General features: G+C 42.9%; 1 protein-coding gene across 4 annotated transcripts in view; it reads right to left on the minus strand.

Moving 5' to 3' along the window:
• ANKFY1 (ankyrin repeat and FYVE domain containing 1) overlaps positions 1 to 12,257 on the minus strand; it is a 50,371-nt gene that overhangs the window by 16,395 nt on the left and 21,719 nt on the right. For all 4 annotated transcript variants that reach the window (XM_006029153.2, XM_025210588.1, XM_025210589.1 and 1 more), the window contains 11 exons: positions 11,296 to 11,419; positions 10,351 to 10,500; positions 9,492 to 9,657; positions 7,935 to 8,139; positions 7,329 to 7,397; positions 5,778 to 5,977; positions 5,048 to 5,145; positions 4,327 to 4,552; positions 3,562 to 3,660; positions 2,552 to 2,705; positions 1,166 to 1,334 (listed from right to left, as the gene is read on the minus strand). In XM_006029153.2, coding sequence (XP_006029215.1) covers positions 1,166 to 1,334; positions 2,552 to 2,705; positions 3,562 to 3,660; positions 4,327 to 4,552; positions 5,048 to 5,145; positions 5,778 to 5,977; positions 7,329 to 7,397; positions 7,935 to 8,139; positions 9,492 to 9,657; positions 10,351 to 10,500; positions 11,296 to 11,419 — 1,660 coding nt within the window. The remainder of the gene's footprint in view (positions 1 to 1,165; positions 1,335 to 2,551; positions 2,706 to 3,561; positions 3,661 to 4,326; positions 4,553 to 5,047; positions 5,146 to 5,777; positions 5,978 to 7,328; positions 7,398 to 7,934; positions 8,140 to 9,491; positions 9,658 to 10,350; positions 10,501 to 11,295; positions 11,420 to 12,257) is intronic.

The following is a 12,257-nucleotide window of genomic DNA, read 5'->3' on the forward strand; positions in this document are numbered from 1 at the left end:
CGTTGTCCCCCCAATCCTGGGATCCCCCTGCACTGGCAGGCAGCAAGCTCCCACAGCCAGGAGGTCCTTTGCCTAGGGGACTCCCAGCCACAGGGGCCAGGTGCAGCTGGGACCAAGAGTCCCGCAACTACGGGGCACCTAGTCCCTGCAGTTGATGGGGCTCCTAGTCTTGGCTTCCCCTGCATTAGTTGTGGAGTTCTGTCCTGGCTGTGCATGGAGGTTGGAAGCCCCTTCAACTGACGGGGTTCCCAGCTACAGGGGAAGACCCTGCTACACATGCAGATTAAAGCTCGATAGCACCCAGCTATAAAAAAAAAAAAAAGTGTACCAACTTTTAGGTCTAACTTTATAGCTGGTTGGAGCTTTTCACTGCAAAAGCTACTTTGCACTTGTAGCTGGTCTTACCGTTATTGCACAGTAAACCAGTTAGCTGCATGATACCTATAACATGTAGAGGGGGGCCTGAGTACAATCAATCAGACAGACAATTAAAAAAAGCTGGCTGGTGAGTCTACTTTAACAAAAGTGAGAATAGTTGGTAATTGATGTCCCTTAAAAGAGGGGAGACTGAGAAAACCCTCATCTTCAATACACACAGCATCAAGAGCTCTGCTGGATTACTTGTAACTGCATGAGATCTGGTCTGGACAAAGCAAATTAGAAGCCCTTCGGTTTCACTAGGCTCAAGTTTAAAGTAAGTGTGGCAAGAACAGTTGAACCGCACTTTCAGGAGTACCAGTAGACATCTGGCTTTGGTATTTGGACTCAACAGAAATTTCAGCTACTATTCTCTTGCCATATAACACTGTTGCATCTTGGCCTTCTTCCCCAACCAAGAAGTCAAGGGACCTAGAAAGTAAAAGCATTACAGATACCAAAGATCATAAAAGTTGAGACAACACTGAGTAATGGTGTGGTGGCAGAAGCAAGCAATTGGGTTTGAACTGAGATACAAAATAAAGCCTTCCAAAAAGGAGTAAACTGATACTAGAGAGGTGGCTTTACTATCTCCCGATATTGGGCAATGCTACAGAAAACCCAAACTGGCATCAATTCCACAGGTCATAAACTTGCAAATAAACACTGGGAAGACAAAAACAAAACAAAAACCACTCTCTGTGTTACTAGAAAATGAAGCAGATTGTGAGACCGTATTATGCTTTACCAGAGTTGATGCAATATCTTTGAGGTTGTTTCCCAGGGCCAGCCACAGTGGAGGATTCCCCCTCTCGTCTGGCACAGACATGTCAGCTCCTCTGGTACAAATAGCATCAACCACAAGGGGAAGCTGATTTTTTATAGCAAGCTGGAGGGCAGTCTCCCCATCCTGGGTCCTGTGTGTAACAAACAATTGTTGCATGAGGTCTGTTTCCACCTCATTAGGGGTTAGCCTAGCAATAAATGGCAACAGGAGGTGTAGCCTCTGAATTAACAGCCGTAGACTGTGTTAAAGCTAGCTTTAACACCATAGCTGAGACAGTGGCACAGACCACTGCAGTGCTGTTGAGCACACTGAAATACTTCAAGTTTCCTGAGCTGCTGGCCCACTGTAGTAGAGAACACTATAGTAGACAATGGAACTACACAGTAGAGAGCAGGCTTTTTATTTAAAAGCGAGCACCAAGTGAGTAAGTTCTTCAACAATGAACTCTAACCACGGGGCAAGCTAGAGAGAGGCTTAGTGCCATGGCATTGAGACCACTGTACTGATGCCCAGGTTCTAAACATGCTACTAGGAATTTATTTGATCTCATTAGGCAGACAAGACTCTTGGCTAGAGGCAATTTTCTTTGTTAGATCAACTAAATAGTAGCAAAAAATTTCTCTTTCTTTGCAAGCTTTCAGGTCCAAACACCCTTTGTCAGGCAGAGACTTCAAAGGATTGTAAAAATTCTCCCAAGTATAAAAATTTCATCGTACACAGGGGAGGTAAAGGATGATGGGGTTCCCTGGGTTTCAAAGTCCATTTGCGAAAAAACTGCTCTGTCAATATGCAGTTTAGGCAGAGGTAAACTTCTTTGATCTCCTTACATATTCTATTAGAGGTTGTTTTTTTTTAGGTTCCTAGCACTTATGCTCCCCCTTCGTCCACACAAAAGCTTTTTAGGAATAAGCCAGTATCAAGGTGGCAAATGCAGACATTAAATTGCTCTGAAAAGACTTCCAGTTCTCTCACAACATGGAGAAACTGGATTTAAAAAGTATACATTTCATTGAGAATTTAAGAGCTACTGTAAAATTTCATCTACTTATCCAAGCTGTAAAATAAGGACAGTGACAGCCTCAAATGCCATTGTTCCTCTCATATCACTTCAGTTGTAGTTACTGTAAGGGCCATGTACTGTCTTCAATCCCGAGTGAAGGCCCCTTTCCAGTCATTGGGAAACTGGCCAGAGATTAAATGCCAAGTAAGCCCTCATATCTAAAGAAGTGACCCAGCAGCCATAATGCTTTATTAAAGGCCAACTTTTGTTATTCATCTTATTTTCACTTGACCTGCCCCACCACATGGTATTCCTCTGATTCTGAACTACACCAGCCCAAATCTTACCTGACATTGATATCAGCCTGGTGTTCCAACAGAAAAAGTGCACTCTTGCTATCCTGTCTCTGTATTGCCATGTGTAGCAGAGTCTGTCCATCTGACATGGTGTCATTAATGGATGCCCCAGACCCAAGCAGCTGAGCTGCTATTGTGTGCATACCTGAAAGGGAAAACTCATTGGTTTTTGAACTGGAGTGACAATAAGGAGCCTCTATGAAGTTTTTACCCATTAAGGCTTTTTGTATAAAAAGCCCCACTACCAACTAAACAAACACCTTAGCATGGGGCTTTTACTCCACTTCAGTCTGAGCCTTTACTAAAATTATACAGATACAGGTTAAAGCTCAGTTTATGCACCAAAGTCACCAGTTAGTCTGGCTCATGTTTTTCATGGGCGTCTGTTAAGTGGTCAGCTTTATTACCCCCCACAAATTTTCCCATCACCCAGCTTTGGTTTTGTTTTAGCAAGAGCAATTCAACTAGAGTTCATAAACATTAGAAGCCTCTGGGTTGTGCCCAACTCAGATTTGCCTGTGTGTCTCCATTATGGCCCATCACCACGGCTACCCAAACTTAACTGGGGAGGCCAGAAGCTGGCAAGATTTTGTAGATCCCCAATATTTAACAGTCTTCCCTTGTCTCAAAGCATTAGATAGTGAAGTTAGTGGCAACTGATCTGAAGGCTAAGGGGGAAAGACCTGAAGCCTACCAGAAGAGCAAGATATTTTATAGAACATTACTCTGGGAATCAGTAAACAGACCAGCAGTCACTAGAATAAATGCGTCTAGCTCAGCCATAAGATTAGAGGTGTTCTCCAGACCACGCCATAAAACTGGAGTTGCCAGGCTTGCCATAGAAACCAAAATACAAGTTACAAGATGTTTTTAACAAAAACACCATCAAGTCGCTAGCTAGACAATTAAGTCCAGACTTCATTCATTCAGTCACCATTACAGTGACACTGGCTGCAAGCATCAGTTTGAAGACAGAGTTATCAACCTGTGTAGGCACTTACCTGTCCATAATGCTAACCCCAATACTGTCTGATCTCTTGAGTCCTTGAGACTAAAGTCAGGAATGATCTGCAAGTTGTTGGTTGCGTGAAGGGCATTAGCTGAAAGAAATCACCACACTATTTTAGCCAGTGTGGAACAGGAGTTCCTCCATTTCAGAGCTGTTCCTGTTGTCATTGCTGCTGTAAGTGACAACACTGCTCCACTGGGCTGCTGCATTTCATTTTCAACTGACCCAAACACACCACTAAGCTTTGGGCCTTTACCTAAGCACAGGTTTTTTTTGGTGCTGCTACTTTTATAAGGCCCTCTGAAAAAAGGACCTCAGTAATGCAGAACTGACATTCTACCTCTCAGGAAAAAGAAATCATCTGCTGCCCAAGTGCCTATATGATCAAAATGTCAATTAATTAACTATTCATAAATCCAAGTTCTGTATCCATCCTATGCAACTGGAGAGAAGTATCTAATAAGCAAGGCTTCCTACTATCAAATCTGAAGTATAGGGTTAGAAACTACAGGATTAAGCTAACAATACCTAATCCAACCTGAGCAAGGGGCACATTTTAAAGTGCAGCTACTCTCCAGTAGTACAACTTTACTGAATAAGTTAATGAGTTCTCCTTAGAGACACACTTGTATAGCTCAGTTAATAGAACAAAGCCCAGGAAGCAGATTTCAGGTGTCAGGTCAAACTATGGAAGCTGCCAGTTGCGCACACTGAAGCAAACCAAATCAGTAGTGTCAACACAGACTACAATACCTACCTTTTTGTTCCAATATGACCGATACCACATCTGGGTGGTTATGGGCAATAGCCATATGAAGGGGAGTTTGCAGATGGACATTATCTGCTGCTGTGGACAAGGATGCATCCTTATGACTGGGTATCGCTTCTGTGGTCTGGATATTAGGATTGGCTCCTTGTTGCAGAAGCTCTGCTGTGAGGTTTGCCAGGCCATGTCGACAGGCTGTATGCAGTGGAGTTTCCCCCTTTAACAGAAAATATAGGCAATTAGCTGTTTTACACTAGACAGTAAACCCAAGTTACAACTGAGTATAGTCTTTTCCAGGCCAGTTCTCTCTCTTTCCTCTTACATGACAATGAGCATCCATGGCAAAGTGGCTCACATGATCAAACACCAATTAAAACCCTGACATGGGTTCTGACAGAAGTATTCCACCTTTGTTATTCTTGTAACACGCTTTGCAAGCAAGCATACTCCACCACAAGGTGTCTCACCATTCAAGCATTCCAAGTTCTCACAATTATGGAAAGCAGTCTCTTCCCCTACATAGGCCAAGTAGCACTCTTCTATAAACACTGAGACGTAATGACTTGTTTCAAAATCCAAAGTTAGTGCTAATATAAAAAAAAAAAAACTACAGCTTCTAACTATTGCCAAGTTCCAGACTGGTGCTAGGCAACTTATTTACTATAACAGTGGAGCAACCCAAAGATGTTTAGTACGACATAGTACTTCTTACCCATTTGTTCTGGTGGTTGACTTTTGCCCCATGTGTTGCCAGGAAGAGCGCAGCTGCCTCATTACCTGCTCCTGCAGCCCTTTGCAGCAAACAGTTTCCTAATGAGAAACGTTAAAGTTGCAAGATGCACAATACAGAGAATTTGAAATCAAGATTACAAATTCTTGACCGTTCGCTAGACATAAGGCTGACCTCTGGGTGAGAGGGGACAAATTTGGTCTAAAGATGAAAGCACAAGCAAACACCACTGATCATGCTTTTCCAATGTTGCATTCTTGTCCCCAAGCACTCATTAATAGAGGCAAGTTCCCAGAGTCCTCACTTCCCTTCCAATATAAACAGCAGAGCTCAACCCAAGAAGCCTTGGGATTTCACCCCCATTCTATTCTAGTTCCCTTCCCCACCCACAGTGATCCAAGAGCCTGCTGATCTCCTTTCAAAATTCCACTTAGTTAAGTTATGCTATACCAGCAAGTCAGAAAAATCTACAAGCGAGTCCATGTACCATTTTTAAGGACTCCCCCTTAAAAAAAAAAAAAAAAAAAAAAAAAAAAAAAAAAGAGATGGACTAATTCTACTTTATTAAGCACCGACACTACATGTAATAACTTGGAACCTCAAGTTCTATGGAAGATGCCATTGAGCTTGTATGCCAGGTTTAGCTTCCACGACCTTGGCATGCAGACCTTCACCCCTTCACTTGAAGGTGAACACAAATGCCTAGTTTTACCTGTTACTGTGTCTGGTGCATCTGTATTGCTGCCTCGCTGGATGAGTCTTGCTGCAAAGCTATTCTCATCAAACGATGTTCCATTCACAACAGGGGTATCCTCAAAAGGGTTTACAGACTGGTCAGATGACACTGTGATATATTGAACTGCAAGCCACAGAGCTGCACTTCCCTCATGATCCTTCAGTTCCAAGTCCAGTCTATAACAAATTTTTCAAGAATTCTGTTATTTATGCAGCTTGCACTGCACCAGGGAAGTTTTAATAGATTCTAAGACTCTTGAAAATGTGGATCTGCTAGAGTTCCAAGCAGCCAAGATCTGCCTGACTAGACTCCTGACTTAAGCCATTACAATCCATGGGCAACAGATACATTATGTGAAAGTTTAGAACAAGTTTTAGCTATAGCTTAAGTAGGACACTTCCAGGAAGACTCCTCAAGTAGGCTACTACAGGGGTGGGCAAAATGGCAGATCTGGCCGGTGGCTGGACTCCATTTCCCAGCAGCCCCTGCCCATGTCACTAGGCTGGTTTCCATGGAAACCCCAGGAGCAGCAGTACTGTGACAGGAGGCGGCCAGGGCTTCCGTGGAGACTGGCCCCAACAGCGCTGGCAGAGCGTGTGGCTGGGTGGGGAGCTGCTCCAGGGCCAGGATCTTGCGATAGCGACAACATGGTCCAGACTTGGGGCAGAGCTGCAATCTGCCCCACGCTGTCACCACTAGAAGATCCCAGCCCTGGCCCCAGAGCAGCTCTCCAACTAGCCGTGCACCCTGCCAGCACTACTAGGGCCTGTTCTCCACGGAAACCCTGGCCCTGTGCCATCACAGACCCACTGCTCCTGGGGTGTCCATGGAAACTGGCTGTAGTGACGCAGGCAGGAGCTGCTGGGAAATGCAGTGTGCCCAAGTTGACCCAGGGACTGGATTTTGCCCACACCGGACTAGAAATGTCAGAGATTGTCCAAAAATGCAAATGCTTATACGAGGAGTAGCTTATTAAATACCTCATTCCAGCTACCTCAGACTCGAGACTAGGTTCTGTATTCTTGCTTGCAAACTAGTGTACAACAGATAAAGCATGTTCTTCCCTTCTATACAGAGCCAGAAGGCAAGTTTCCATCTTGAAATATGCATCTAGATCAATGGTTCTCACCCATTCTAGGTGCAGGACATGCCTCAATAGCTTTTTCTGGATTTATCAGCACTCTACTTGAACTTGTTTGTTTGTTTTTTTTACTACAGAAAGCATAAGGGCAACTCTTCTGTTGCCAAAAAAATCAACTCAAAGACACAGTGACAGGTCAAAAGGTTTGATATTATGGATGCCTGTTTGAAATCTGAGTTTTTTCAATCATATGCAAGCATTTGCACACCTTGAGTTGGGCAGCACGCTTGGAAAGATCTATGGCATCCTGGTCAGGTCTTTATGATCAGTAAGAAAGACTGAGAAGTTAGAAACAACCTATAGCTACAAAGCTTTCTCTTCATATTTTCCACTACATGAAGCAGGGCACTCAGAGCTACAACCTCCCATGCCACCCCAATACTTACTGTTTGCACTGGAGAAGTTGACTGAATACAGGTTCATTCCTAACAGCAATTGATGCATGCAATGGGGTCCTGCAAAAGGTCAGTTACTTGTGTCAAGAAACTGTTTGCTCAGATTGATTGTTTTACATTAAGCAGCACAACATCCCCATAAAATCTGGGGAGGGGAAAAGGCAGAATCACCTACATTACATATAGTCCTCCTGTCAAGTCAGGAAGTAATGCTACATGTTTGGATTGCATTTAATTATGAGCGAATGTGGTTTCCAAGCCTTTAAAATGCCACAGACTTACCACCCACCCCTGGCCCCCACCTGGGATATTTGGACCCTTTACTGGTCTGCTACCCTCAACTTACTTTTCCCTCCCACAACGAGATGAGATCTTTGCACTCCTCACCAATTCACTCCTCCACCCCTCTTCCAATAGCAGCTACTTTGGGTCAGTAATGCCCAGTAAGACCACCATGCGGCACCAAAAGGTGCTATCTGCAGCTCTCCATTTAGAAGAAATTCGGTTTCCAAGGTGCTGCAACACTCCTATAGTCTTAATACTGGATCATGTACTTCACCCGCAGTCTTTGACAGTTAATACTGGCTACAATTTTACCTTCCTTTGCCATCTTGCATGTTTGGATTGGCTCCAGCCCGCAAGAGGGACTCTGCAATCTGTGCCATCTCTGACATTACATCTGTTAAGTGCTTCTTGGGGCTGTATGAGGCCACAAGGTGCAGAGGAGTCTCCTGGTCTCCCAGCGTAGCAGCATTCACACGGGCACCATTTTTAATGAGAAAGTTGGCAGCAAATTTATCTCCTGTTGTGGGGTACAAAAAGATTAGAAGTTGACAATTTACTGTACACAAGCTGTTTTTCAGTACATGCTTACATACACTGGTATTATTGCCCTTGTGTTAGAGCCAGCAGTTTCCCAGCCTCTGGGGAAGCATTTGATAATCCAGAAGTTTGCCATAAGAGTTATTTAAGATTCCATTCCAAGCCACCCATCTTCATTCTCGCATTCTGGCAGAGGCACCTAGTCTTTCATGAGATGAAAGCTTGCTTCCAAACAAAGAAGTGGAACCAAGTGGTCTTGTTTCAAATACTCCAAGACTTATAACAAATCATACTTACAAAAGAAGGTAAAGTAGTTGGATGGGACCTGTTTGTGTTCTTATGCTGTCAAAAGGTCTCATGAACAGGTATTACATGGCCCTTTCTCTTGCAATGGATGTTAGTAAAGAGCCAAGTCCCTGAGTCAAGAACCTACTAAAGCAGCAGCAGCTGCCACCACTAAAACAAATAACAAGCCTTTATTATTACTACAGGCATTACTATGTAAACCTAGTGTTTCCCACCCCCAAAGCTTCATGTCTTTCTTGGGCCAGATGGATAACCAGCCACTAAGGTGTTATTCTATTCATAAGCCACCTGAGCATTACTGCTATGACAACCAATACTTCCTGGGGATCTCAGTCCTCATAGGGTTTTATTCTTATGTCGAAGTGTGTTAGGTACTCTCAAGTACTTACATGTGTTGTGTGCAAGAGAAGTACTGATAGAGTTGTACACATTGGAGCCAAAAGAACTACCAGTGCCACTCATTACAGAACCTAGGACAATCCTGGTCTACAACAGTGTGCTGGTGGGGAGAATTTCCCCTATGCCATGATTAACCAATGGGCATAACAAAGGGCGCCTTCCAAATGCTGTGGAGGAAGAGAACCCTCAACCTTCCTCCCCTCCCCCATATAAACCCACTTGATGTAGTCAGGTCTCACCTACGTGATAGCAGCAATGACACTAGCAGAGCCAAATCCATGTTAATAAACACCATCTACCTATATTTCTGCACTTCAGAGTAACCTGGGGGAGCAGGGGAGAATACAGGGGCAGTCAGCTTTTGTGGCAGTCATTTTGGTCACCAGCCTGGCAGGCTACATCTACATCCCAAAATAATCCTTTCAAACTGTCATTTCTATTAACAGGACAAGGCAAAAATTGAGTTTCAGATTTAGGTCTCTTGCCAAGAAGTGATCAATATTAAAATCAAACAGCTTTGGCAAGAAAAGAAAGTAACACGAAGTAGCACTCAAGCAATGCTTAAGTAAGATCTTTAAAATCTGATTGTAGAGTTGCAAGAGCAAGTTATTGCATCACAGTCTTCACCTCTCTGGATGGCTTTGTGCAATAGACTCCAGCCTTTCTTGTCCACCATATCCACATCAGCTTTGTAGTTGACCAACGTGGTTGCAATGCCCTCCAATCTTTGTGAGAGGGCTAGATCTAAAGCAAGGTCTCCGTTCTTATCCAATTCGTTCAGCTTCCCAGGCAGCTACAATAGAATTTAGTTGACCAACATGAGTCTACAAGGAGCATGAAGTCCAATTTCTTTTGAGGCATATAAGCTCATCTTTAATGTTAAAAGGAAGATCTCAGGTAAAAAGAGAGACCATCCCCCACCCATCTCCCACAGAGAGAAGTGGAGTTAGAAGAAATCCAAATTATATATGTTATGCCTCCACTATGCCTCTTTTGGGTTTCATTTTAAAACTGGAAAAAGCTGCAAGGTATTCAGCAATGTACTTTGTCAGACACAGCTTTAGGAGTTAGTAGTACATATAAAAAAAAAAGTTGAACAAAGGTTTAGTGAAATTAATACTAGAAACTATACTAAGTCCCTCAGAGGCAAAAAAGTTGCATTACAGAATCCAATATAGAGCAATCCAAAGCCTGAACTGTTCACAAGTAACAACATCATTTCAGAAACAGCTGCTCCGTTGCAGGCCAATCATGCTCCATTATCCCCAATGGTACTAGATACCACATATTAAATTTATAATTTGGAGTTAGTTACGTAGCTTTTGGAAGCAAGTAGATAAAATACTAAGCACTTCCTAAAATGGTCTTTTCCTTGCTTCAATTCAGGTTCCATACCCATCTCATGAGCCCAACTATATGGCTGGAATCATTAAAACAGCTATTTCTAGTTAACACTAGTTCAGATAGAAAGTAGCTCTTGGCATACCTGTGAATCCATCTCAATAAGGTACAGGAAGACTACATCTTCTCTCTCCACTTTAATAGCTTTATGCAAAGGATACTGAGTCTTGGATTTGAACATTTTATACAATAGCTGAGCGCTCATGCTGCTGAAGTCCTCTTTCCTCAGGTCATCCTAAAATAAGAACTCAGAAGGTAAATGACAATTGTATTTTGTAGCATAATGTAGTGCTGTGGTTGTCTGCTCCATTTGGTCAATTTGACCATACCCAATACGTGTTCAAAGAATTAATTGCCAGGAGTGTCTTAGCAGAAATCTGCCATCTAGTGGCATAATTCAAATTCTCATAGGACTAAGAACAGAGTCTCCTCATTTTGGAGACTCACAAGAGTATTTTATTAGTCCATTGTTGACTGGTTTTACAGACAGCTGGTTTTTTTCTAGACAGGCCAAGTTTTATACTTCCAGGCAAATACGATCTATTTAATTGGCTGAAAATTGAAGTCAAGGGGAATGGCTTTCAGTAGCTCATTTGCTTCCTGCAATACTTCCAGATGTACCAAAAAACCTTCTTTTGGCTAGCTGATGCTTCTAATTTCAAGTTAGTACAGAAGCAAGCTTTTTTTTAGATTTAGAGAAAGGATAAATTCAAAGCATACAGATGCCCCAGTTGTTCTCTCTACCCCCCACTCCAACCTCTGAAGTATAACTCCTGGAGTACAAGTAAGCCAATGATCAACTTGAGCAATTCTTTCCAAAAGGAAGCCTTTGATTATAGTATTAAAGAGGTTCTAAAAATGGTAACTGGTGTTCAATAAGTAGTCATGAGCACTGGGAGTGCTACATGTATCATAAAAGGATATATTACTTACTTATTCTGCCTAGAAATTACAAGTTGCTTTCTTAATCTAAAAAAGTTTATGTGAACACATCAGTCCTTCTCCTGCATGCTTCTACCATGGTACTTACCCAGTGACTAGCTATTATCTCAGCACAGTAGTTCAGTAGAGTGCTAGCATTCAGCTCCTCCGCCGTCTGATAGAAACGAATGCAGTTCCTGACATTTACAAGCGACATGACACCTTTTTCACATCTGTCACAAGAAACAGAACCAGTATTAGGAGCTGATAAGGAAGTTCTCCAAGTAGAGCTGCCATGTTTAACAACCAAGCAACCAGCTAGAAAGCATGCCTGGAGCCAGACTGTATTGAAGCAGGAAGGAGGAAAAAAAAAAAAAAAGAAAAAAAAAAAAAAGCATGGTCCACTGTACTTCCACATAGAAGTGCTACAGTGAAAGCTCCCCTATACCCTGCTTATCTGTCTGCCCCCTGCTGCTACCTCCCTCTTGTGCCTTGTCAGAACAGCTTCAGAAACTAAAGAGCCTTAAAAAAACCAGACCATGATCTGCCAAAAGTAGATTCCCACAACACTGAGAAAGCATAGCAAGTTAAACGGTCCCAAGGTAAGGAAAGACACTGCCTTCTTCCTATTAAAGCAAGCTGAAATACTTATTACTCTGAAGGTAATAGTCTTACATCATCCAGAATTAACTGACCACATCCAGTGGAGCAGGCCCATCTTTCAGGCTGAAAAAGCAAGCTTGCTTGCATGATGCATCTAGTCAAACATGGCTGCAAGTAATGTGACAAGACAGAATATGCAAGTTTTCACCTGCAGGGGCCAGCATTCCTACCACACTTTGGTGAGGTATGAAACTGTAGATCAACTAAACCCCAAAGAAGCTACTTAGCCAGTAGCCAAAAGGGCAGCACAGGATGTTGGGATGCTTTACTAATAGATTTCTAGGGAGCATCTAAACGAGCCCGCACATGCCTCTTGCTGCATCTCAAACTGCTTTGAGATGTGACAAGAGGCACGTGGGGAACAAAACCACGCACATTATCCAGGTATCAGAATAAAAAACACGGGGG

This window comes from Alligator sinensis, unplaced genomic scaffold (assembly GCF_000455745.1).
Source record: "Alligator sinensis unplaced genomic scaffold, ASM45574v1 scaffold419_1, whole genome shotgun sequence".
NCBI lineage: Eukaryota > Metazoa > Chordata > Crocodylia > Alligatoridae > Alligator > Alligator sinensis.